This window comes from Monodelphis domestica, chromosome 5 (genome assembly GCF_027887165.1).
Source record: "Monodelphis domestica isolate mMonDom1 chromosome 5, mMonDom1.pri, whole genome shotgun sequence".
Classification (NCBI taxonomy): domain Eukaryota; kingdom Metazoa; phylum Chordata; class Mammalia; order Didelphimorphia; family Didelphidae; genus Monodelphis; species Monodelphis domestica.
Window position 1 is genome coordinate 206,749,506 of NC_077231.1, and position 27,196 is coordinate 206,776,701.

A 27,196-nucleotide genomic window follows, 5' to 3' on the forward strand; every position below is an offset into this window, starting at 1 on the left:
CTAAATATATGCAATTATGGAGAGTTAGAGGAAGAATCTTTTCTTGACATGCACATGACTTGCTCCATGAATTAAGAGGTGAATATGCCCCAAAGTGCATTAACCTTTATGGATTTTTCTTTGGTTTTCATGTTCCACTGATTTATGGTCTTAAATATGGCTGTTGCTGCCGTTTCTGAATGAACTCCTTGTAAATCATTTCTAAATGATCCTTTCCTAGTCAGATAATCTAAGTAAATTGAATACATAGCCAATCAATTCTTCTGAGGTTCCTATTCCTTTGTCATAGTTGTTTGCCAGTATGTTATGCTTTGTAAAATATTCTATTTGGGGGTATGGGAACCTCCAAGGTTGAGATCTCCAAAACACTACGTGTGTGCCGACAACTTTTTCTACATAGGATGTGTATCTGAGGGTCTTTGATATGTTTTTCCTTAGATTTTTATTTCAAAGAAATGAAAAGGGGCTAAAAAGATCTTCTGTAGCTCCTTGTGAAAGGCCTAGATGAATTCAGGGTGTAGATGTTTATTTTCAGTATGACCATGTGGGGCAGACTTGAGTGGGATCAAATACACTAAGGATTTCAAGTGCAGTGTATTGAGGGAAATGTATATCTTTGTTCTTTAAGAGGTTGTTGATTGATTTAAATGAACTGTGGAAAAGTCATTTATATATTATTGAAGTTCTGGTATTCATATTAGTATTGGTATTAACTTCTCTTTTCCCTGGTTTATAAGTTTTAGGAAAATTCTGAATATTGCCTAAAATGTTGATTTCTTAGTCATAGGCTCATAGAGCTTCAGAATCTACACAAGACCATTGAAATTATATAAGCCAGTCTTTCATTTTCCAGATAAGAAATCCAGTTAAGCAGAAGTCATTGTTTAGACTTTTTTTTTTTTAGACTGTTGGATTGAAAAAAATCAGGGGACCTGGGTTCAAATAAATCTGATTCCATCATTTTTTAAATTTCTGTGGCATTCAGTCTCTTTGGAATTTTCTCCTCTCCCAGGGGAAGGAGTTGAGGTGCTTCCTAACAGCTCTAAATTCTTTAATTCTGTGATTCTCAATAAAATTTTTCTAATTTATTCCACATATAATTTACCTCTGTCATTTTCCTTTTTCTCTTTTAACATAACACCACACTACAAAAATGAGGTTGAAAAATTCATAAGACCCAAATCACAATTTTGGTTTTCAAAGCATTAGTCCTCTACTTTGATACAGCATGTTGGCTTATTTAAAAAAAATACTACTCCTGATTTTTTATATTTCCTTACTTTGTTTTATATTTTTATTTGAATATAGGTTGTGATATTATAACCCAGCAAGGAGCATAACTAAAAAACACTCTTCTGTTTTCTGCACTATTTATTTCTTTTCCCTGTTATGGTACAATTGTATTTTATTTTCTAGGTTTAAGAGCCTGGAGAAATGTCTGGGTCATCCATTGTGACCTCTCTGTATTTTGTAGGACCCTTCAATATATCATTTTCACTAATGTATTCTCTAATCTAGTCTTGACTCTCTGCAACAGGGGTACCTTGACCACCTCCCTTGGGATTCTCTTTCACTGCCTAATGGATCTTCTTGTTAAGACATTTTCCATACAACCTTTTTTTCTTTCCTTCAGTTTATGACATTGTATAAATGTGAAAAGAGCTCCTGAAATGTGATATGGGGCCTGCAGAGATGGTGCATGCTCCTCTAAAGTAGCCTGCCTTATTCATAAGCATGCCCATGTTTCCCTATTTACCTCTACTGTGAATAAAGACTATATGTGTATATTGTTAGCTTGAGTAGTTGACCATAGAATTTCAAGTTTAGTGTCTAGGCAAAGAAATGGTTATTTAATATTAACAGCTTCCTTCTGATGAATAAAAACTGTTCCTTTACTACAAATCCTCTAATACAGTGTCAGCCCACTGTGCTCCAGGATGTTTCTAGCTAGTCAGTACTCTTAGACCTGTCTGAGAAGAAATGGAAGAAATGGAGCTTTACAGTGAAATGGAATTTGTGATGATGAGCCTCAGCTAAACAAGGGACTTTGCAAATCAGAAGCCCATGCAGCTTGAGTGAAATTTTAATTAGTTTAGAATTTCCCTAGTGGCACTCTCTGAAAAGGGATGGAAATCAAATCAAGATAGAAGTAGTGGAAATTATTAGGGAGAGAGAAAGAGAAAGAGAGTGTATGTGCGTTCATTTTCAGAGGGAGAATACATAGGTATATATTCACATGTTAACTTTTATTTTTAATTTTTTTTCAATTTGCAAGCATTTATTTTCTCTTTCTTCCTATTGAAGAAGAAAGAAAAGAAAAGCAAATGTATTCTCTAATTTAGTCTTGATTCTGCAACAGTGGTACCTTGACCTTGTAACAAATATATACATAATCAAGCAAAATAAACTCCTGTATTGTCCATATCCCATCCCCCTCCCAAAAAAAGGTTTATTCTGTGTCTCAAATCCAAACCCTAAAATTCAGGTATCCATATGTGAAGGTTTCTAGAGTTCCTCCCACCTTTGGTGATTATCTAAGAGAATATTTCTGACCCATATGCTCAAAAAAACAATTTAAGTTTTAATATAAAATTGCAAAGAAAGTAACTCTCAAAATAATTATTTGGGGTTTTTTTTCTAACTCTCTCTAACCTTGTTCAACACAGAGTTTTTGAGTATATACATACATACATATATATATATATATATGTGTGTGTGTGTGTGTGTATATATATATATATATATATATATATATATATAACTTATCTTGTAAATTCCTTGACTAAATTGGCCATACCTCATATATCTTTCTAGAGTACCCTTCCTTGCCAAAGTACCTAGCAAAGGATTGTGTCCCAAACTGGCACTCAATAAGTTATTGCTGAATTGAAATAGGACTGATAATGATAATAGTAGTTAACATTTACTATGTACCAGGCACTATGGCATACATCCTACATTTATTATCTCATTTGATCTTGATCTGATGATCTAGATGAGATTTTTGTTTTTAAAGTCATGATTTCCTGAGTGTTTCCTCCACTAATATAGATCAACAACTTTGCCATTACATAGCCTTAGAATTCCTGGGCCACCCTGAGATTAAGTTCTTTCTCCATGATGATTCTGACTGTTTCTCAGCAAAGAAATTGTTTAGGGATTGATTTATCCTATCTTCTCAACTTTCATTTAGCTGATTAGGAACATTCTTGAAACACAAGAATTTTTGCTGATTTCTAATTCCTCCCCAAACTCATCCATTCATTCAATGAAAATTTATTTGAGTTCTTTCTGAGCTCAATGCTGTGTCAGATGCAAAAATGTATAAGGCAATCAAGGATCAGATATTTATAGCTTTAAAGTCATATATAGTTCAGAGGTGTTAAACATGCAACTCACAACAATCCCAAGTGCCATGGGACTAGAGTAAATGTAATTGGGAAATACTTAACAAAAAAAGTTTACAATACAATAAAACATAGATAATATTACATTTTAAAACTAAGACAATAAATTATCTCCAGGGATCCTCATATATAGATTAGTGGCCTCCATTTCTGTGGCCCCAGTGATGTAGTTTTCAGCCTTCTCATTTTACAGGTGAAGCTAAAACCTGAAGGGAAGTGGCTTAAGCAGGCTTGAGCAGAAAGTATATGACTTGGCCAGAATCTACCCCAGACCATCTCTCACCTCCTGCCCTGTATCATTCACAGGCCTTTCCCAGACATTGCCTGCTTCCAAGCCAAATGGAGGCCATTTGCTTCCTCCCTAAAGAAAATTCTGCCATAAACTAGGGCCCCAGAATGATTCAAGTACATATTTTCAAATATAATTCAAGTTTTGCCTAAGGCTTACTTGTTAGAAGTGAAGATTGTTGGCACATGACAGTGATATAAAATAAGTAAAACATATGTGATTGCAAGATATGTTTAAGATGTTAACATATTAAGAAATATGGTCATGGGAAATAAAAAAGATCATTTTGATTATGTGAAATGAAAAAGTTTTTATAAAAACAAAAGAAATGTAGCTAAAATTAAAAGGAAAACAGGAAATTTGGGGAAATTTACAGCAAGATTCTCTGATAAAGGCCCCATTTTTTAAATCTATAGGAAATTGAACCAAATTTACAAAAATAGGAACCATTTCTCAATTCATAAATGGTCAGAGGATATGAACAGGCAATTCTCACAAGAAGAAATCAAAGTTACCAATAGTCACATACAAAGAAAATTATCCAAATCACTGCTGATTAACAAAATTTATTTTAAAACAATTCTGAGGTACCACCTCACAACTATCAGATTGGCTAACATAACAGAAAAGGAGAATGACAAATGGTATAGAGGATGTGGAACAATTGAGATACTAGCACACTATTGGTAGAGTCGTGAACTAATTTAGCCATTAATTTGGAACTATGCCTAAAGGACTATACATCTGTGCATATTCTTTGACCCAGCAATAATCCCAATATTACATCTACCTTTCAAAGAGATTTTTTAAAAAGGAAAAGAACCTAGATGTAAAACAATATTAATAGTCTCTTTTTGATGTGGCAAATAATAGGAAATTGATGGAATTTCCATCAATTGGGAAGTAGATGAACAGAGTGTGATATATGATTGTGATGGAAAACTTATGCTGTTAGAAATGACCAGCAGGATGATTTCAGAAACACCTGAGACAACTTATATGAACTTTTGCAAAGTAAAATGGGCAGGCTCAGGAGAACATTGTACACAGTAACAATGATGTTGCAAGGATGATTAATTGTGAAAGACTTGGCTTCTCTCATCAAGACATTGATCCAATGCAATTCCCAAGCACTCATTATGAGAAATGTTATCTGCCTCTAGAGGAAGAACTGATGAAATATGAATGTAGATTGAAGCATATCTTTTTTTAAATTATTTTTAAGTTTTTCTTATTTTATTCTTATTTTCTTTAGTAACATGCAAACATAGAAATGTTTTACAGGACTTCATGTGTATAATTGATATGAAATTGACTGTCTTCTCAAGGAGAGGGGTGGGGTAGGATAATGGAAGAGAATTAGAAACTGAAACTTTTTAAAATATTAAGAATTATTTTATATGTAATTGGGAAATATTTAACCAAATTTTTTTAAATTGGCCAATTTGATGCTCTGGCACCTTTTTAAGGACTTGGGTTCCTTTATCTGCATCACAGATGAGAGGCTTTTCACAAATACTTGTACAGAATTTAAACAGTTCCTCAGAAATAGGGAATTAGATCATCTGTTTCATATTTCCAAAATTAGCTGATTTTTTTAGTTATATGTATATTAAATTGGTTTGTTGGGTTTTATATAGAGAGGCATTTGGGCTCTTTTTTTTTAAAAAAATTGTTTTTAGAAAATGACAAGCTTAGATCTCTCAGAGAAATTAGAAGATTATTTCTAAATAGATCAGAAAATCTGTCCTTCAAAGGAGATCCGAGGACTTCCTTGTTCTAAGGTCCTCTGAACCTCTCTTACTCAGAGGTAGCAAGTTGGAGAATCTCCTCACTGGAGAAGTTCAAGAAAAAAGGTTGAATGACCATTTGTCAGTAAACTGCAGATAGGTCTCTTGGTCAAGGATGTGTTGATGACCTCTCAATACCCTTCCAAACCTAATATTCCATAATCTTGCAAAATGAGACTAAAAAAGGTTGAAAAAATTATGGGTCAGTGCTTCATCTTGACTCTACTTCTACCTTAATGGAAATGCCAAAAAACGCCATTCTACTCAGACTCCTGCAAGGCATTGATTGCTTCCTATATAAGCAAACATTGCACTGCTCAGAGAAAGACAATTTTACAATTTAACAAAGTTTCTCACTGTTATTGACTAGGGTTAGAAAGGAGCTGGTAAGTCAATTTCTTTGTAGAATATTATTTCTTTTTTTCATTCCTTTGTACATTGAGGTTCCTTCTAGTTCTGAGAGCAAATTTGGAAACTTATGTTAAATGGGTTCCCTCGAGTTAGTGACAACAGCATCAACCTGGATATGTCATTTTAGACTGATGAAGTCAACATTGTATATGCTTTAGGGAATAAATAGTTCATGTTTGAAAGAAATCACTCAGCTAAAGTTGACAGGAGGCACTCCATCAGCGCTACTCAATGAAGTTTTATATTGTAGAGACACTAAAGGCAAGCAATAAATTAGGAAGAAAAAAATAATTAAGAGCATTTTACTGATTTGTTTAAGGGCATGTGACTAGTGATTTTTTTTTAAATCTCTCTAATAAATGTTGTATAAGATTTTAAACTGTCAGAAGCACTGAATATTCAAAAAATATCTATTCAAAGGACACTTTTTCCAAGCATTGTTTTAAAAAGAATAAATTGATTAATTCTGATCCTGATGCTTGATACCCATAACCACACTTGCCTTTTTGAAAAAGAAACTTTAGTGTATTCTGTCATCATCAAATTCATCAAGGTAATTTATTTTCACAAGTGAGATAAGTAGAAGAAACTTCACAAGGCCAAGGGATTTATTTACAGATAGACTAATTCTAGAGAGGTTAGCTGTACTGGAAAATGAGGATTATTAACTCAAAAGGAATTAATAATCTCAACATTGTCCTCTAACCAGCAATGATTTGCCAATATAGATACCTATAAAAACTGCTTTTCCTCCTAACCATCTGGCTATTCTCCAGTTCTTTGCTCAACTTGTTCAAGAGTCCTTTTAGTATTTTTTGCCATCTTACAATTGAATCAGTCTCCTAATCTACCTTCTTCTGGATTCTTGTTGCTATTAATAAAATAAGTTGAGAGGTTTTTATTTTTGGTCATTCCCACTTTCTTGTCATGATTCACTTCCACTGTGACAGTCTTGGTTGTTCTACCACAGGAATTAATGATTAAGTCTGTCTGGCCACCTTCAGCATTTTTCTAAATTAAAAAAAAAAATCCAGTGATGGCGATGGCTATAGTCAGTTAAGTTATAAGTCAATAAACCTCTACTAAGTGCTTAATATGTGTCACTTGAGGTACAATGGAGATAGGAAGGCAAAAGAAATTGTTCCTGATCTTTAGCACATCATACTCTAAAGGAAATAACACCAGAAATAACATGCAAATGGAAGATAATCTCCCTGAAGCCTGCTCTAGAAAATTGGCATTCTGGATATTTCCCTGTTTGTTCTTTGGAAGTGCCCCAAGTCTGGTGATACTTTGAAAGAATCGTGAAGTATTTTTATAATTGAATCCTTTATTCAATGAGTTTATTATATATGGTTTCTCTGCTCTGTTCTTCTAGGTTTATTCAAGAGATCGAGCATGCCCTGGGACTGGGCCCAGCCAAACAGTGTCCTCTTCGAGAGTTTCTCACTATGTATATCAAAAATATATTTCTCAACCAAGTCCTGACTGAAATCAACAAAGAGATTGAAGGTGTCACCAAAACGTCTGACCCTTTAAAGATCCTGGCCAACGCGGACACCATGAAAGTCCTGGGAGTACAGCGGCCTCTCCTCCAGGTAGGGCTTGGCACATTTTTGCTTTTAACCCAATGATTTTCAAGCCTAAATCACACAAAGGTTCGGAACAGTCAAACCCCCGGGGGTTGTTTCCTAGTTCAGATACTAATTTGATTTTGAAGAGTCATAGAATGTTTCATGAACTGAAAAGGAAGAGTAGTGCGACTTCCCCACTTCTCCTTCATCTCCTACACATCTGCTGCTCTGACTTCTCTGCCTCATGACAAGCTTGTGGTGTACTGGATAGAAGACTGCCCTGGGAGCCAAGAAAACCCAGGTTCTAGGCCTACCTTTGGTGCATAGCAATGGCTAAGCACTGGGCTAGTCACTCTGTCAAAACTTTTATTAATACTTATAATGATGCTAAGCTCATTCGAGATAAAAGAAAAGGAAAAGACCCTCCCTGCCCTCCAGGAGCTCCCAAGGGGGTAGCAACTGACAAACAAACATACACAAACAACCTATATACAAGATAAACCTGAATTGATTGGGAGAGGAAAGGCACTAGAATTTAAAAGGGTTAGGAAAAACTTCCTGTAGAAGATGGAGTTTTATTTGGGACATAAAGGAAGCCAGGGAAGCCAATGGACAGAGGTGAACAAGGGGAACAAGGATGGAGGTCCTTGGGGGAGCACAGCCAGAGAAAATGCCCAGAGGGAAGAGATAGTGTCTTGTCCCTGGATTTAAGGCTGCAGAGATTAAGGTGCAAGAAGACTGGAAAGTTAGGAAGATTTTATTTAGGCTATGAAGGTCTTCAAATGCCAAACAGATCATTTTGTATTTGATCCTGGAGGTAATAGGGAGCTATAGGAGTTTTTTGAAGTAGGGATTGGGGTAGGGTGACATAGTCATCCCTGTGCCTTAGGAAAATCATTTTAGAGGCTGAATGGAGACAGGACTGAGGCAGGCTCTGCTCACCAGCAGACTCTTGTGGTAGTCCAGGCCTAAGGTGGTGAGGGCCTACACTATAGGGGTGTCATTGTAAAGAGAGAGAAGGGGGGGCATGTGCAGGACATGGCAAAGAGAAATCAACACTCCTTGGCAGCAGGATCCAGGATGACTTCTAGATTGTGAGCCTGAGCAGATAGGAAAATTGCCTTCAGCAATCACAAAGAAGGGAGGAGAAGGGGAGGATTTATTGGTTTATTTGATTATTTACATATCTTCAATAACAAATCCTTATCAAAGTAATCTGATAAAAAGATTTTTTTTTCCTTATTCAACCATTCCTTACTTATCCTGGATGTGTTAATTTTGACTGTACAGGTTATTTTAGTTCCCCATTAATCAAAATCATTTTGTTATCTTTTTGCCTCTATCTCTTGTTTGGCTAAGGATATGTCTCCTACTTGCAGTTTGTGATCAATGTCTAAATTTTTATAGTATAATCTTTATTATTAAGTTTATACATCTATTTTGAATGTTTTATGGAACATAGAATAAGGAGTTGGTCTAATCCTAATTTCTGTTAGGCAATCTTCCAGGTTTTCCCAGCAGTTTTTATCCTAGGTGATTTTTGTTTTCTGTTTTGTCAAAATACTGTTATTGAGTTCTATTATTTATGAATCTCCCATGTCTGTTTAATTGTCAAACTCTATTCTTTAACCAATACTGGATGATATTCATGACTGATGTTTTAAAATATAGTTTTGAAGTATGGGAGTACTATTCCTTGGGCAAAATTTTTAAACTGCTCTAACCTCAGCTGTCTCCTATGTAAAATGAAGATAACTATAATTGCGCTACATGTTTCACAGAGCTATTCATAGGAAAGGGCTGTGTAACCTTCACTATGCTATATAAGCATTAGTTTTTCTTATTGTTTTAAGAGAATACCAGTAATTCCTCTGGTTGAGCCCCACCTATCAAACAGGATTTAATCCAAACCAACTCAGGGATGCACTGTCTCAGAACGCATTTGAACTCAGATGTTAACTGGATTTTTTTTTAAGTGAAATGAAATTGTTTTATTTAGAAGATTGGTTTGTTTAGAGATTAAAATTTCATTTTTCCTATGGAGATGTGACCTCAGAAAATGGCCTAAAGATACTCATCATAGGCCTCTTGGCTTAGCAAAATGGTGGTTCCTTTCTCCTAAAAATTAAGAGACAATGAGTGTTTTAAATGCTGGGTATGCATTGACTCTGTTGGACACAATAACCTATTTATGCCTAGGTGCTGGCAGGTTATGTAAGAATTTGAAGTGCTTTGTTTGTCATGGAATTCTCCAGTATCAGAGCTTCTAGGGTCTTCAGAGTTCTAGTCTAGCCCCCTCGTTTTACAAGTGAGGAAACAGGCTTAGGGAGCTTTAGGTAATAAGCAGCAAAGCCAGGACTAGAACAGGAACCTCCCAGCTCATACCTTATCTAGGATGTTTCCCAGTATCTTGGGCTACCTTTTGTCCTTCTCTAGTGTCCTAAACAAGAGATTTTTAATCCTTCCTGCATTGTGATACCATCCTCATTTTAATGATAACTACTTCTTTTACGGTGCATCTCACTGTGGTTTTCCTTCATTCTTTGACCTTATTAACCCTGCTTTGTTCTTATTATCTCTATATCTAATAGATTTCATTGCAGTAATATTTTTAAATATGAGTCTTGTGGGACACAAGATTGTTAGTTTTTCTATATCTAGGAAAAGAGCTCCTCTTTTCTTTATTATTGGAGAAGTGAGTTTTATATTTTTGGGTCCCTGGGGACTTGGAAAGCATTATAGACTTGTGTGGGGTACACACTTAGACTGTCTAATACAGCAGTATTAACACCCACATTGATTCTAATTCTGATTCATTTCTCCTTGGGATATACTCAGTGTGGAGGGCAAAGGGGCAGAGTCGTAGTTTAGAGGGACGCTGAGTTAAATGTATAATGGCTGAACTGACATAGTGTCAAGGGAAAATTATTTTTCAAAATTTGAGGAGACAAGTTAAATAATACAAACAATATTAGTTCATATTTTCTCCTACATCATAAAAAAAACCCTTTAAGCCTCTCTCTGCATGTAGCCCTATTTATGTTTATTGCATCAAAGTAGTTAACCAGATTGATTCTGAAGCCCTGGGTTTAAAAGAAAAAAAGGGAAATCCTGAGCTATTCATGGACGTCACCTGGAGTGTAGAAATACAACTACGACCATCATTGTTTTAATGTCTAAACACTTCCAGGATCTCTAATTGATTAGTCTGGGCACTCCTATAGACTCAGATTGCAACCCTCCTAATAACCTTAAGATATACTTCCCATCAAGTGCTCAGTCTGAGAAGGGCCTCCGTGGCCTTTCGCAGAGCTGGCCTCAGACAGCAGACACAAGCCTGAGGCCAGACGCCCCTGCTGCAGCTCAGGGTCTCCCCAACACCACGAGTCAGGGAGGTTAGAGTTGAATATTAAAACCTTTGTAAGAAGTGGCCACCCCCGCCCCCTTTCATAGACGTAAAGCGCCGAGTCAGTGATCTGACAGTCTGTAAGGAGCAGAACCAGCATTCAAGCCCATGTGCTTGAATCCAGTGCATGCCTGAGTCTGCATTCAAGCAGTCTTGGATTCCAAAAGGCAGCTCTGCTTCTACCTTTGAAGGCCAGCCAACTGAAATAGGTCTAGTGAGTGTGTATATCAAGTCACTCCTAAGACTGTCAGGGCCATTTCTCACTATCTTCTTCTTGTCCTTTAAATGAATTATTCTGTTTTGAGAGTGCATAAGAGCTGCAAGTTGACCTCTCCATTTGGGTGACCTTGTCAGGTTTAGATAATTATATGGCAATATGTGACTGTGTAAACCTTGAATCCAAGGCCATTCCAGTTATTAACCTCACAAATTTGTTTCTGGAAGCTAAAAAAGCTGCTGTGTTATTTGGCTATTTAGCTGCCCTCTCACCAAGTTCCTTTTTATGGGTATGTAAATTGGTTAAACCATATCAATAAATTTGTTTAATATTCTCATAGTGTTGTGAGGCCAAAAAAGCAAACTGGATGTTACTGGATTTTTTTGCCCATTTTGAGAATTCTTGTTTAGTAATGAATGTAAATCATTTCCTGAAGCACTTATTGATGGTCAAGATTCTGTGTTTCTTAAATGTGTTTATGTGACCTTTTGATATGATTATTCCTAGGTTTTTATAAGTACCTAATCTGTAAGAAAAACAAATAATTGACTACATGTATTTTGCCTCAAATGTCCAAGCAGAAGTATTGGGGGAGGAGGAAACAGAGAGGGGAATGTTAAGTATTAAAGTATTAAGATTTTTTTAAGCCCTAAAATCTATTTTTTCTATCAAGATGACCATATTTAGTCATAACAACCATAAAATATGTAGCCCTAGCTTCCCCCATGGCAGCACATTCTGTCATGTAGCATCAATTAAGTTCAATTAAACAAATATTAAAGACCAGCTGTGTACAAAGCACCATGCCCAACACTGGGAATTTCAAATAACAGGAAGTAAAAACTGCCTAGCACCATATGGGCACATGTCTAGGAAGTGAGGCTGCTGTCACTGAATCACAGTATTATAGAACTGAAAAAGACCTCAAAGGCCATCTAGTCTAACCCTTGCATAAGAATCTCCTTTATATTATCACCAGTTAGTGATTATTCAGACTTTGCTTAAAAACGGCCAGAGCAAACCTACTACCTCATAATGTACTTCTTATGAATGTTCTGAATTTTAAGGAAGTTTTCCCCTATATTGTGCTAAAATATGCCTCTCTGTATTTTCTACACATTTTTCCTAGTTCTTCTGGGGCTAAGCAAAATAGATCTAAGCCATCTTTCAAATCAGGGGTCCCCAAACTTTTTACACAGGGGGCCAGTTCACTGTCCCTCAGACCGTTGGAGGGCCAGACTATAAAAAAAACTATGAACAAATCTGTATGCCGCTGTCTGGGATAGCGGAGGCTGCAGCTTGGCTGTGATGGGCCTGTCACACCTTGCACAGACCCATCACCACCACCACTACACCAGGCAGCAGCATACATAGTGCGGAATCCGCTCCCCCAGTTCTCCGCTCACCATGCTGAAGTCTTCCATTGTGTAGCCACATAATCCTTTGCGCGGCGCCTCATTCTCATTCAGTTACTCTCAGAACAAGGCGCCATGCAAAGGATATCACCAGAAGTAGTACTGTACGCGAGCAACGCAGCGCTTTGCGGCACCACCACATACAGTGCTCCTCTCACTGACCACCAATAAAAGAGGTGCCCCTTCTGGAAGTGCAGTGGGGACCAGATACATGGCCTTAGGGGGGCCACATGTGGCCCAAGGGCCATAGTTTGAGGACCCCTGTTTCAAATGATCACCATTCATATAATTGAAGATAGTTATCATCCCCTTCTACAATGTTTTCATTCTCCTGGCCAAAAATCTCCAGTTCTTCCAGCATGCCTCAAGATGATCAACTGGTCTTCTCCCTTTCCTTCACCTTCTTTCTAAATTGTATTGCTTTTTCTTTACTAATTGTGGCACTCTGAACAGAAGACAATAACCCAAATCTGCCCTAGTTAGGATGGAATACAGCAGGGACAACAGGAGTACTGTCAATCTGTGGGAATATTATGAAATAGATGGGGGAAAGCATTTTTTAAATACCTATTCTGTTTTAGGCACTAAAAATACAGATACCAAAGCAATAAAAGTCCCTTACCTCAAGAAAATCACATTTGAATAGCCAGACATGACAGTATAAGGAAGTAGTAGCCAGGCAGGGGAGTTATGGGAATGATGAGTAGAGCCTCAGGGCTGTCAATTTTCATATTTTTCCTGGAATGTTCTAACAGATCTAACAGATCTAACAGCTTACATGAACTTGTACTCACCCTTCAGATGAACTCAGTCTGCTCCAGTATGGACTAACAAAGCTGACTTTGACTCCTTCTAGACTCTGTGGAGATTTAGTCTAGACATGGGGGATGTTGTCCAGATGGAGAACACTGCCTCCTTTATCTAAAGTAGGGTAATTTGTTGACAAATAAATCATACTGTTGACTGGTTTTAAGTCCATTAAAACCCTTAGATGTCTTTTGTTAAGAACTATTATGTCCTTTCTTGTACTTATTATTTGAACTCAAATGTCGAACTTAAAATCATAGTGTCTCACTCTATGATGCGTTACTGAATCGATTATATAACTATAAAATTAAAATCTCATTAAATCTAACTCTTCATTCCAGTCTACTAATTTAATCTATTAGATTTGGCCCAATATTCACTTTTTGAGTTTTCTTTGGATCCTAACTCTTATCCAGTCTGTTAGCTCTTCTTCCCAATGTTGTGTAATCTGAACATTTGTTTAACATGCCTTCCAAGCCACTACATAAAATACTGAACAAACCAGAATCAAGTCATCTCTACAGTAGTTCTTTTATCCAACCTTGGATTTGATATTTCTAGTAACAAGAAACTACCTACTTAAAAAGTCAGTCTATGTTTGCAGAACTCAGCTAGGTGGAGAGCCAAACTTGAAATCAGGAAAACTCATCTTCCTGAATTAAATTCTGGCCTCAGATACTTCCTAACTGGGTTGCCCTGGATGAGTCATTTCACCCTGTTTGTCTTAGCTTCCTCATCTGCAAAATGAGCTGGAAAAGGAAATGGCAATATACTCTAGTATCTTAGACTTCAAGAAAATACTAAATTGGGTCATGAAGAGTTGGACAAAATGGAAACGATTGAATGATAAATTTTTTAAAACGTCTCCTTATATGGAGCTATAACTTTTACCTACAGGTTCTTTGGAACTTGCCTCAGCACTATTTATCCTTATCCCTCTTGAATTCCATCCCCTACATTACAGTGTAGGGAGATGTAGAAGCCTTTCCATGGAGGCCTGCTCATTGCTTAAGACCATAAGAGATGCTGGGCATTCCCTGCTTCAGTTCCTCCAGTGGAAAGACTCTCCCTCATGTGTAGGCTTAATGCTGTTGCATAGATGTACCATTGCTTAAGGAAAGTTTCCACTTCTGTATATCACATATATATATATATATATATATATATATATATATATATATATATATATATATATATATATACAGCTCAGACATTGTATACCAGCTAGGGTGGCAGGTCTTCAAATTGAGACTCAAGTCTATTTAATAATGACCCCTTCACCTTGTAAAGGGGAATTCTTAATAACTCAGAGGCAGATGCGTATGTGTAGCCTTGAGAGAAAAGTGTCATTTTTTTTAGCAACTAAGCTCTTAAATCATTTGTCTCCCCTTCTTCCCAACACAAATGGTTGGACTGAAGGGTAGGAGGAAAGCTTTTGATCTAACATAAATTTTTGAGCATCTCCCTGACCTTTCTTCAGAAGTGAAAAGCAGTTTTTATCTTGCTGTGATCTTGGTTTAAGACTCACACCAAGAACTTCAGGACTTAAAAATGAAGCTTCAAAGCTGGTGGACTTCTGACTTCTGCTAGTATTAAAAGTTAAAGAAATTAGCACTTATACTTCTTTCCCTTTGTTTTCTGCATCATTGCCATGGCTCTGGCCAGTGGTCTTACCCAGATCCAAGGCTGAAACATACAGATTGGAATAGAAGGGAAAATATCAAAGTCCCTTCTTTTACTTTAGTGAGAAAAGTTCTCTCATCTCTTGCATTTGAGACTAGAGAACTAGTGTTAAAAATGGATCTAAGTGGATGTGCCTTCACGTCCAACTAACGAATACTTAGTTCATCACTGCTGGAGGGTATCAAAGGAGTAAGGTCTGTTGATCATCATTTGACTTGTTTATTATTGACCTGAGAGACATAATTTAGCTTCTTAGCCCTTCATTTCCTCTGCTTAAGTCAGAGAGAAAGAGAAAGAGACAGAGACAGAGAAAGAGAGTGAGTCTTTGGGGGACCAGGGTGATGGGAGAGTCATGAGGTATGATTGATCTCTGCTCTCCTATGAAGCACTAAGTATATTGCTACTCTGCCCATCTCCCAATTTCTAGTTCAGTCGTTCAGTGTCCTTCAGGCTCCTTCTTGCCTATAGGATTCAGTGCCAACTCATCAGCCAGATATTCCAGGCCCTTCACATTTGGGCCTTAATTTATCATTCCAAACATGTCCCCACCACCATGAGTCTCCTTCATAAGCCCTGCATTCTAGCCAAGGAGAACTCTTTTGTTCCCTAACCATATTCAGCGTCTTCCCAGAACTATGCCTTGGCTCATTCCTTTCCCTCTACTTAGAATGACTTCTCCTCCATTCTCACCTTTCCAAATTCTACCCATCTTTTAAAACTTAAATATTCCCACACCTAAGCATCCTTCAGCTTGAGATAATCTCTCCTACCTCTCACCCTGCCCAACTTCCAACAGCTCAAAATCATTTCCATCATTTTAGTAGTAATTTGTTTAAAATTCTCATCTGCCCTCTACCGCTCCATTTAAAGCTCTTTGAAGTTGACACTTATACCTTCCACAGTGCTATATATATAAAACAAGGCCTTGGTAACTTTGTATGGATTTGAATTTGTTGAGTTGAGCCTAAGGATGTGAGGTAACAGTGAGGGTAGAAAGCAAGATCAGCTGCCTGAAAGCTGATATATGGATTGGGACTTCCTGTGTTAGAAAGTTCCTTGGAAGTGTTGGTCTTGTTACAGTGTACCCTAGGCATACCCCACTTCTTCAGACTTACAAGACAATCCCAGAGAGCTCTAACAGAGTTCTGGAACATTTTCTGATGATCTGATTGAAGTCTTAAGAAGGAGTATTCAGGCTACACAGCTCTTGGCATTGGAGTTACTCTCTGGAGAAAATTATGCTGTTCCTTAGGCCTATTATCACATACCCCAAATTAAGAAACTGCCAGGGACCACTTGCAACTTTCCCAAGGAAATATGGCCAGCAGAAATAACATATTGTTTTCATCAAATCAAATTATGTTCATAAGAAAGAATGACTGAAATGAGTACAATTTGAATGGTGACCAGTTGTTACTCTTCCTCTCTCTGGTACTTTAGTAGATCTAAGCTTCAACACATTAGTTCCATTTAGGATGTGCTGAAAGCCATAAAGAAAATCATTAAGTTGAGATGAGGCCTAGTCAATTGAATTTTTTAGTTATTTTTTTATGAAAAAAATACATAAAGAGGATATGTTTGTAAAAGTCTCAGGACAATAATGAAACAGGCAAGCTATGGCAACAGTTAACTAGAAGGGATTTTAGATAGGAGGAGGATGTTATGAAGAAATATAATGAGTTCTGTTTTTACAATTTTATAGTTTTAAATAAGTCAATAAATACTTCTATAAGTATTTATAACTATTAAATAGTTAATATTACTATATATGCATATAATATTAATAGGTAATAATTATGTAAATAAATAAGACATATAGTTTTAAATAAGAAGTACAGTAGACAATTTGTGATATAGGATTGAAACAGGGAAAATATTAGAGCTGTATGTACACATATGTACATAATATATACACATAAGTATGTGAATATATCATTATGCAATGACTTTTTGAGCCAATGGACCCAGGCTTACAACGCTGAGAGAGTGGGAATGTCTGTGCATCGACTTTTCCACTTAAATCTCCTTCACGCACAAGTGTTTTTGTGCACACCCATTCTACATCACAGATGAAAGCTCACAAAGACAATCGTCATCCTCGGTTACCGAGAGACTACTACTATACTATATCATTTATGTGTGTTTATGTGTGTTATATGTATATATGTGAGTGTGAGTGTGGATTTGGGGCCAGGGGTAAGCTACATAGAGAGATTTATTAAACTATTGATTCTTATTACCAAGAAAGAATGTAGAAGTAAATTGCTCTCTTGATTCTGCTTACTTCTTTCACTCTACATCAGATCATACAAGCCTTTTGTGGATTTCTTCTCAAAAGCTAGATTCCTATTGCATTCAAGATAACATTGGGTTCTAGTATAACTTTTCAGGAGCCCATCTATTGTGTGCATTCAAACTGACACTTCAAATGCAACAAAAGTAGTCCTGTATTCTTTTATTAATTGTAATAGTAAAAAACAAAAAGATTTCTCCATGTGTATGGAACTTGGGGAATCAGAATTGAGAGTGGGATGGGTACCTCAGTACCCATCAGTCTAAACCATACCCAAAAGAAATTCCAAACATAACATTGCTAACAAGAGAACATATGGGCTGTTCTTTTTTAAATTAATTAATTAGCTAATTAATTAATTAAGTCAATTTAGGATATTATTCCTTGATTACAAGAATCATATTCCTTTCCTCCCTTGCTTCCCCCCACCCTTCCCGTAGCTGATTCACAATTCTACTGGGTATTTCATGTGTCCTTGATCAGGACCTATTTCCATGTTGTTGGTGTTTACACTAGGATGTACATTTAGGGTTTATCTCCCCAGCCATATCCCCTTGACCCATGTAATCAAGCAATTGTTTTTCTTCTGTGTTTCTACTCCCACAGTTTTTCCTCTGAATGTGGATAGTGTTTTATCTCATAGATCCCTCCAGGTCATTCAGGATCACTGCATTGCACCACAGAGTATCAGTTTCTGTGTACAATGTTCTCCTGGTTCTGCTCCTTTCTTCTGCTTACTTCTTTCACTCTACATCACACTTCCTGGAGGTTGTTCCAGTCTCCATAGAATTCCTCCAGTTTATTATTCCTTTTAGCACAACAGTATTCCATCACCAACATATACCACAATTTGTTCAGCCATTCCCCAATTGAAGGGCATCCCCTCATTTTCTAATTTTTTCTCACCACAAAGAGTACAGCTATGAATATTCTTGTTCAAATCTCTTTCCTCATTATCTATTTGAGGTACAAACACAACAGTGCTTTGGCTGGATCAAAAGGCAGACAGTCTTTTAGCACCTTTTGGGCATAGTTCCAAATTGCCCTCCAGAATGGTTAGATCAATTCACAACTCTACCAGCAATGCATTAATGTCCTGACTTTGCCACATCCCCTCCAGCATTCATTGCTTTCCTTTGCTGTCATGTTAGCCAATCTGCTAGGTGTGAGATGATTACCTCAGAGTTGTCTTGATTTGTATCTCTCTGATTATAAGAGATTTAGAACACTTTTTCATGTGCTTATTAATAGTTTTGATTTCTTTTAATTGAAAATTGCCTATTCATGTCCCTTGCCCATTTATCAATTGGAGAATGACTTGATTTTTTTTTACAATTGATTTAGCTCTTTATAAATTTGAGTAATTAAACTTCTGTCAGAGGTTTTTGTTATGAAGATTCTTCCCCAATTTGTTGCTTCCCTTATAATTTTGGTTGCATTGGTTTTGTCTATATAAAACCTTTTTACTTTAATGTAATCAAGATTATTTATTTTACATTTTGTAATTTTTTCTAGCTCTTGCTGATGACTTATGCGGGTTTATTTTGTATCCTCCAACTTTGCTAAAGTTGTTGATTATTTCAACTAGCTTTTTGGTTGATTCTCTAGGATTCTTTAAGTAGACCATCATATTATCTGCAAAGAGTGATAGCTTGGTCTCCTCATTGCCAATTTTAATACCTTCAATTTTTTTTTCTTCTCTAATTGCTACTGCTAGTGTTTCTAGTACAATGTTAAATAATAGAGGTGATTAATGGGCATCCTTGTTTCACTCCTGATCTTATTGGGAAGACTTCTAGTTTATCTCCATTGAAGATGATGTTTGCTGATGGTTTTAGATATATACTGTTTCTTATTTTTAGGAAAGACTCTTCTATTTATATACTTTCTAGTGTTTTCAATAGGAATTGGTGTTGTATTTTGTCTAAGGCTTTTTCTGTATCTATTGAGATAATCATGTGATTTTTGTCAGTTTGCTTGTTTATATGGTCAATTATGTGGATGGTTTTCCTAATATTGAACCATCCTTGCATTCCTGGTATTAATCCTGCCTGGTTATAGTGAATAACACTCATGATCACTTGCTGGAGTCTTTTTCCTGGTATCCTATTGTTACAGATAAAAGAGTGGTTGGCATAAACTGTGACCGTGAAAATATGGTTTCAAGATAGTGTCTTGAGTTAAATCAAAAATAAAGTGGTCGCCATGGGAAAATTCCCAAATATTAAATATACCCAAGTCAACTGGGTTTTATAGAGATTTTAATTAATACAACTGAAGAATTAAGGAAAGGGAGAGAGAATAAGAGATGTAAAGATTAAAATTTAGGGGAGAGGGGGAGACTGAGGCAGGTAGAAATTAGTTTCTCTCTGCGAGGAGTATTATATTTTTTAGAGGTTTATTAAAGGTTAAAGATTAAAAATATACAAGTAAGAAACATGTGCCTAGGCCAGAGGCCTAGGCAAAATAACCTCACATCATGGAAGAGACGCCTCTGCTCCAAACGGAAGTCCAAAAAAGCCCCAAGACTTCAAAAGCCTTTGCTTAAATATCTTCTCGATCTCGGCCCAGGTGAGATTACAAGGCATTCTGGGGAAGTGGAGCAAAGGCTCATGGGGATTGTAGTCCTGTATTCGAGTCTATTTTTTACATCCCCCCGTGTGATCATTTGTGGAAAAATTAATTTTTCCCCAAAAGGATCATAAAAACATAATAAACTTAAAAGATTACAATAGTGTGAGGATAAGAGAAAAAAGAATAAAACCAATAATTTCTGAACACATTGACAAAAAGCCGTTAGGGGGCAGTCCCCTTTGGCATAAAAGTATACATACAAATAAATGTTCAATCAACCACACCCAAAGTTCAATTTTGTGCAACTTGTGGTCTGGAGGCTTCTTCATGGTGGCTTCTCCAACAGTTCAGTTCTGGATTCAGAGAGGTAGCATCTTCTTCACCTAAAATTCTTCTCAAAAGGAATTTAAACTTTGCAATTTAAATAATGATATTTTTTACATTCCCCCGTGTTGTGGGTGATTGATCAAAATCCCCAAAATTCTCAATAGCCCAATTAATTACAATAGCAACCAAACACACTTTCATATTTCACATAAGTTGCTGTGTGACATTTTTAAAACCTATGAATTGATGGACATTTGTCACAATTTTTACAAACAGAGCAATCCTTCAACCTTGGTATTTAAACATATTTTAAAACAAAGTAAAACTCATCTTGGGTTTAGAACATAATCAAGAAATCTATATATCATCCTGGTAGAAGTAAAATAGTGAGCTGAAGAGCATAAATAAAGGGGTGCTCCTTGTTCTTGGAGGCTTTTCCCAAGGGTACAAATGCCCTGAAATTAACTGCCCAACTTCCATTCACATGTGGGAAGGTTAGGGGTTATAAAATACATTTCACTTCAGCTACTAGAATGGGCCTTACCTCGTGGTAGGGGCAGGCAAAAATAACCAGACTGTTAAAAAAAAATTCCAAAATCATATTTAAAAAACCCTTAAAATCAAATCATTTGAGGTATTTAGCACATTAAAATTCCAAAGGTTGTTAATACAATTATAACCAGTTCTGAAGTCCATCTATCCTCAGCAAAATAGAAAAAAGCTGTTTTTTCATATATGGGCTTATTCACAATAATTTTTTCAACACAGTCATAGGGGAAAAACAACAGAATTTCAAAACTCAGTACATTCAAAATAAATTCAATCAACCTTCAGTTCACAGAATAATATTCAATCCAGTAATATATGAACTTAAAATCACAAAGTTAAACCTTAAACAAAACAATGCAATAGAATACAGAGATTTTTTTTTATAAACCATTGGAGTCTGAAATGCCTTAGAGCCTTTAGTCTCTTCAAAGTTCCTTGGGTTGTTTTTTCTTGTTTGTTTGTTTTTAATTATCCATTTAAATGTCTATTGTCCGAAGGTAGAGTAGTAAAGGCTAGGCTATGGGGTTCAAGGGATCCGTCCAGGGCCCCATAGCTGGGAAGCATCGGAGGCCAGATTTTAACTAGAGACCTCCGGTCTCTGGGCCTGGCTTCCAGTTCGCTGGGCCACCCATTTTCCTCCCCAAAGTTAAAGTTGAATCTTTGGGCTGAGTCTGCTCCCAGACGGGCAGGTAAAATCAATGAAATTGCCAGAAGAGTCAAAAATCCTTTTAAACAGCCCATTGCTTTTTAGGTTTCTGTTTGAAAAGTCTGTTTCTGATCTCTTAGTCTTTTCTGTCTTTCCCCTCTCTGATCCCCCTGTGGCCAATACCCCCAGCCACGTGGAGGCTTAGCCTAAGGGAAAATTGCCCGGTCTCCTTTCCCTCTGGTCTCTCCCCTCCCCCCACGTGGCCAGTACTGTTACCAGCTGGTCGCAATGAGTCCTCAGCAATCTGCTCCGAGGATCTGGGTGATGAGCCGTCCGGGTCGCGCTTGTGGGTCTGGGGCTGGGGTGATGAGCTGTCTGGGTCGGAGGCCAGATGGGTGAGAGACAGACCGCCGGGGTGGGTCGGGCCGGGAGCCGGAGCGCAGCTCGGGCACCAGGTGAGAGGCCAGGAGCAGAAACAGGAGCCGATCAAGATGGTTTTCTAAAGAGTATCTTGGAGAATCGTGGCTTTAAAAAAATTCTCTAGGCTAAAAACATTTTTTGAGAAGTTCTCATCCAATCTAGTGGTCGCCAAAAACTGTAAAGATTAAAATTTAGGGGAGAGGGGGAGACTGAGGCAGGTAGAAATTAGTTTCTCTCTGCGAGGAGTATTATATTTTTTAGAGGTTTATTAAAGGTTAAAGATTAAAAATATACAAGTAAGAAACATGTGCCTAGGCCAGAGGCCTAGGCAAAATAACCTCACATCATGGAAGAGACGCCTCTGCTCCAAACGGAAGTCCAAAAAAGCCCCAAGACTTCAAAAGCCTTTGCTTAAATATCTTCTTGATCTCGGCCCAGGTGAGATTACAAGGCATTCTGGGGAAGTGGAGCAAAGGCTCATGGGGATTGTAGTCCTGTATTCGAGTCTATTTTTTACAGAGAGGAATAAGTATGAAAGGGCCTTAGTCAATATGGCCTAGGCCTGAGCCTTAAGAGAGAGATCAGTTAGTCTTTAATCACTCACCACAAGATCCTTCCAAGCAAGACTCTAGTGTTCAGAGAGACCCTCCAATTCAGCTTCTGAGCTCCACTAAGTTCAGCCACTGAGCCCTCCAATTCAGCTTTGGCAAGCTGAACTGCTCCAGAGGCCTTTCTGACCTCCTTTTAAAGAGAATTTTCTCCTATGTCACCTCCCCTAAATTCCCACATCTACCAATCACAATAGACATTTTCACAGGACTGACCATTCTTAATTCACATCTTCTTTAGTTCTCAAATTCTCTGGGTAGATTAAAACTTCTGAGTAAGTTCACACCTCTTTGCCCCTTGCAAGTTTGCAAGTTGCCTGACCTTTTAGTGATTAATTTGACCTTCATAGGTACTTAGCACCCTTTTGTATTAGATCTAAAAATAGACCTAGCTTAAGGGCTTTTGCCTCACTATAAGTATGGGTTAAGTATTTTTTCATTGTTCAGTACGGAGTTCACAACTTTATCTTCCCCTAAAGTATGCTTAAGTACGGGTGGAGTAATGTTAGAGTTCTCACATTCCTGATCAAGTACCTTCATTGTTTAAAATGGGGAATGGTCTTAACCAAATGTTCTAAGGTAGAGTCTGAGAATTTTTAACATTCACAAGTCTGATAAATTTTAAGATTCATACTATTTAAGATTTTTGCATCTGTATTCATTAAGGAGAATGGTCTGTAGTTTTCTTTCTCTGTTTTTGACCTTCCTGGCTTTGGAATCAGTACCATGTTTGTGTCATAAAAGGAGTTTGGTAGAACTCCTCCTTTGCTTATTCTGTCAAATAGTTTGTATAATATTGGGATTAATTGTTCTTTAAATGTTTGATAGAATTAATTTGTGAATCCATCTGGTACTGGGGATTTTTTCTAAGGGAGTTCTTTGATGACTTGTTCAATTTCTTTTTCTGATATGGGGTTGTTTAGGTAGTCTATTTCTTCCTCTGTTAGTTTAGGCAATTTATGTTTTTGTAAATATTCATCCATATCACCTAGATTGCCATATATACCCATTATTTTGGGCATAAAATTTTTAATGATTGACTTAATTTCCTCTTCATTGGAGGTGAGACTTCCCTTTTCATTTTGGATACTGTCAATTTGGTTTTCTTCTTCCCTTTCTTTAATTAGATTGACCAGTACTTTATCTTATTTGTTTTTTCAAAGTTCCAGCTTCTAGTCTTATTTATTAAATCAATAGTTCTTTGACTTTCAATTTTATTAATTTCTCCTCTGATTTTTAGTATCTCTAATGTAGTCTTCATCTGAGAATTTTTAATTTGTTCACTTTCTAGTTTTTTAATTTGCATGCCCAATTCATTGATCTCTGCCCTCCCTAATTCGTTAATATATGAACTCAAGGATACAAATTTCCCCCTGAATACTGCTGTGGCTGTATCCCATAGATTTTGAAAGCATGTCTCATCACTGTCATTTTCTTCAATGAAATTGTTAATTGTTTCTATGATTTGTTCTTTAACCAATTTGGGAGAATCATATTGTTTAATTTCCAATTAAGCTTTGATTTGCCTCTCCATGTACCCTTACTAATTATTATTTTCATTGCATTGTGATCTGAGAAGGTTGCATTTATTATTTCTGCTGTTTTGCACTTGTTTGCAATGTTTTTATGCCCCAGTACATGGTCAATCTTTGTGAATGTACCATGTGCTGCTGAAAGGAAGATTTATTCCTTTTTGTCCCTATTTATTTTTCTCCACTTATCTACTAACTCTAATTTTTCTAAGATTTAATTCACTTCTCTTACCTCTTTCTTATTTATTTTTTTGGTTTGATTTATCTAGTTCTGATTGGAGAATGTTCAGGTCTCCCAGTAGTATAGTTTTTCTATCTATTTCATCCTTGAGCTCCACTAAGTTTCTCCTTTAGAAATTTGGATGCTATGCCATTTCATGGATACATGTTGAGTACTGATGTTTCCTCATTGTCTATACTGCCTTTTTTCAGAATGTAATTACCTTCCTTATCTCTTTTGACTAGATCTATTTTTACTTTGGCTTTTTCAGATATCATGATTGAGTCCCCTGTCTTCTTTTTATCAGTTGTTGCCCAATAGATTTGGCTCCATCCTCTTACTTGTACCCTATTCTACTTTCCTCATGTGTGTTTCTTCTAGACAGTATATGGTAGGGTTTGGGATTCTAATCCACTCTGCTATTCACTTGTGTTTTATGGGTGAGTTCATTCCATTCACATTCAGAATTATGATTACCAGCTATGTATTTCCCAGCAACCCTTCACATACTGAATGGAACTATTGTACTCCTCTGCATCTTCCCTTCTTCACTCTACATATCCCCAGTTTAATCTCAGACTTGAAAAATTCTATGCAGGCAAGTATAGGATACCCATTCTCACTTCCATGTTTCTTCCCTACTCATTAGTCTTAATCTTAAAAACAAAACAAATTGACCTATGCAAAAGGTAATTTACTTGAAATGATGGCAAGAGTCGCATCCTATACATAGGATAGAGATTAGATTAAATGACAGGATGAATGGTCCATCCAACTCACTAAGTTCCCCATTTCTGTGTTAGTATCATTGCACTTTAGTGGTCCATTGCCTTCACCTTCACGAGGAATCTATCTTTTTCTTACATGGTGAAGCTGTCCTCTTCCTGAGAGGGATAAGTTATAAACCTTGAAAGCATCTTGGGGAACTCAAAGGATGTCTATTTTAAGTTCCTTTCTTATCATCTCATAAAGAAATTGTTCATTCCCAGTCCATTTGATATCCTTGTCCTTTTGCTCCTTTCTTTTCAGTGCCATTCTAAATAAATAAAAAACCAATGGCTAGCCAGAAACTTTCCTCCCATTCCACCTCCTCTGCCCATTCATCCTCCCCATTCCCTTCCTATCCATTTGTTCCTTACAAAAGTCAACAGTTTGCCAGCCAAGGCCTTTAAACACTTCTATAAAATTCCATGGGTTTGTGCTCTTGTTTTTCTTATTTCTTTGGTTTTTATTTTGATTGTTCTTTGGAAAACTAACAGGTATTTGGAAACATAGGAAAACTCTCCCCAGCAGTTTCTGTTAGATTAATAAAGATCTCAATTTAAAATAAATAAATATCCCCAATTTAGCTGATCCTTACATGACATGGATCCAAGGCCATCCAGGTGGGCCTACTTTGGTTATTTGACAGTTTATCCATATCCTTCTTAAAATGAGGCTCCCAGAATTGAACCCAGTAATCTCACCTAGGTGTGATCAGAAGTGTGATCACTCACTACTGTTTTTGTTATCTGGTTTCTTAATGCATTCGAATATCACATTAGCTTTTCTGGCAGCCATATCAAACTGCTGCATCATGCTGATATTGCAATCCAGTAGGACCACCGCCCCCAAGGTCTTTCTCAGAATGACTGCTGTTCAACAATACTTGTCCTACTTTGTTTCTTTGAAGCTGGGTTTTTGTACCCAACTGTGAGACTTTACATTTATCCCTAAGGCATTTTATCTTACTGAATTCACCCCAATATTATAACTCATCAAGATCTTTTTGGATCCTGACTCTATCATCTAATGTATTGGCTATCATTCCCAATTTTGTGTCATTTGTAAATTTGATAAGCATGTCATCTGTACTTTTATCCAGATCATTGATAAAAAATATTAGACAGGTCTGAGTCAAGCACAAGTTTCCCTGGGACTCTCCACTAGAGACCTCTTCCTGTGCTGATAATGTACCATTAACAATTCTTCTTTTAGTCCAGCCATCTAGCCAATCCTGAATACACCTACTTGTATTATTCTCTAGTAAGTAGCTTTCCATTTTCTACATAAAAGTAGTAGGAAGAGGCAACTAGATTGAGATCCAGGCCTAGTGATTGGGGTCACTGGGTTCAAGGTTAGCCTCAGATGTTTCCTAGCTGTGTGACCCTGGGCAACTCATTTTACTCCCATTGCTTAGCCCTTATTGCTCTTCCTGCCTTTGAACCTATACAAAATACTGATTCTAAGATGAAGGTAAGGGTTTTACATGAACTAATGTGATGTTGAGATGCCTAAGGAGCAGAATTTAGTATGAGATACTTATCAAAAGCTTTGTTATCAATTATAAAAATGTTATATGAAATGAATATGAATGAAAGATGAACTTCCGTGAGTGATACCTGCCGCCCAGCTCTGCTTTGGGTGAGAAACATGTGCTTTCTTGGAGTAGCATCAGAACCTCATCCCTATGAGCCCTAGGTTTCGATGCCAAACATTGAAATGCCTTTTCCATTGCAAGTAAATATGGAAGGTGTTGTACTGTAATTGACAGAATGCAGGACGAATCATCCAAAGACCCGGCTTCTAGTCCTGGTTCCATGACAACATTATCGCATGCCTCTGGGCAAGCCTCTAAAACATTTTGGGCCTCATTTTCTTCTATAAAATGAGAGTGTTTAGTGAAATAACAGCAAACTCCCTTCCAGTTGTCAAGTGCTGTGAGTATATCTGTGAGTCTGTCTCTACTGATAGCTTTCTTGGTTATCACTTAGAACTTGCTGTTGGAATTGGCTCCATTGGGGCATTTTCCAGAAGAGGTTTACCTCGGGGTGTGGATTGGCCGCTGTCTATTTTGATCCTGCTGCGGTGGATTCCTTGGTGGTGAAGCAAGAGAGGAGGGTAATGACTTATGACAGATCTGCTGACGGGGCCTGAACTACATTAGCACTGTGTCAGTCAGATCTTTGGAGAGCTGCTTTTGCTGGAAGGGTATATGACTTTACTTATTAACAAAGGCATCTTCAGATAGATTAGAGAAGAGAAGCAA

The 27,196-nt window shown here is 37.0% G+C and overlaps 1 protein-coding gene across 1 annotated transcript in view; it reads left to right on the forward strand.

Annotated features, from left to right (window-relative positions):
- EXOC4 (exocyst complex component 4) overlaps positions 1-27,196 on the forward strand; it is a 940,142-nt gene that overhangs the window by 643,516 nt on the left and 269,430 nt on the right. The window contains exon 11 of the mRNA XM_001367316.5: positions 7,276-7,495. Within this exon, the coding sequence (XP_001367353.2) occupies positions 7,276-7,495 (220 nt within the window). The remainder of the gene's footprint in view (positions 1-7,275; positions 7,496-27,196) is intronic.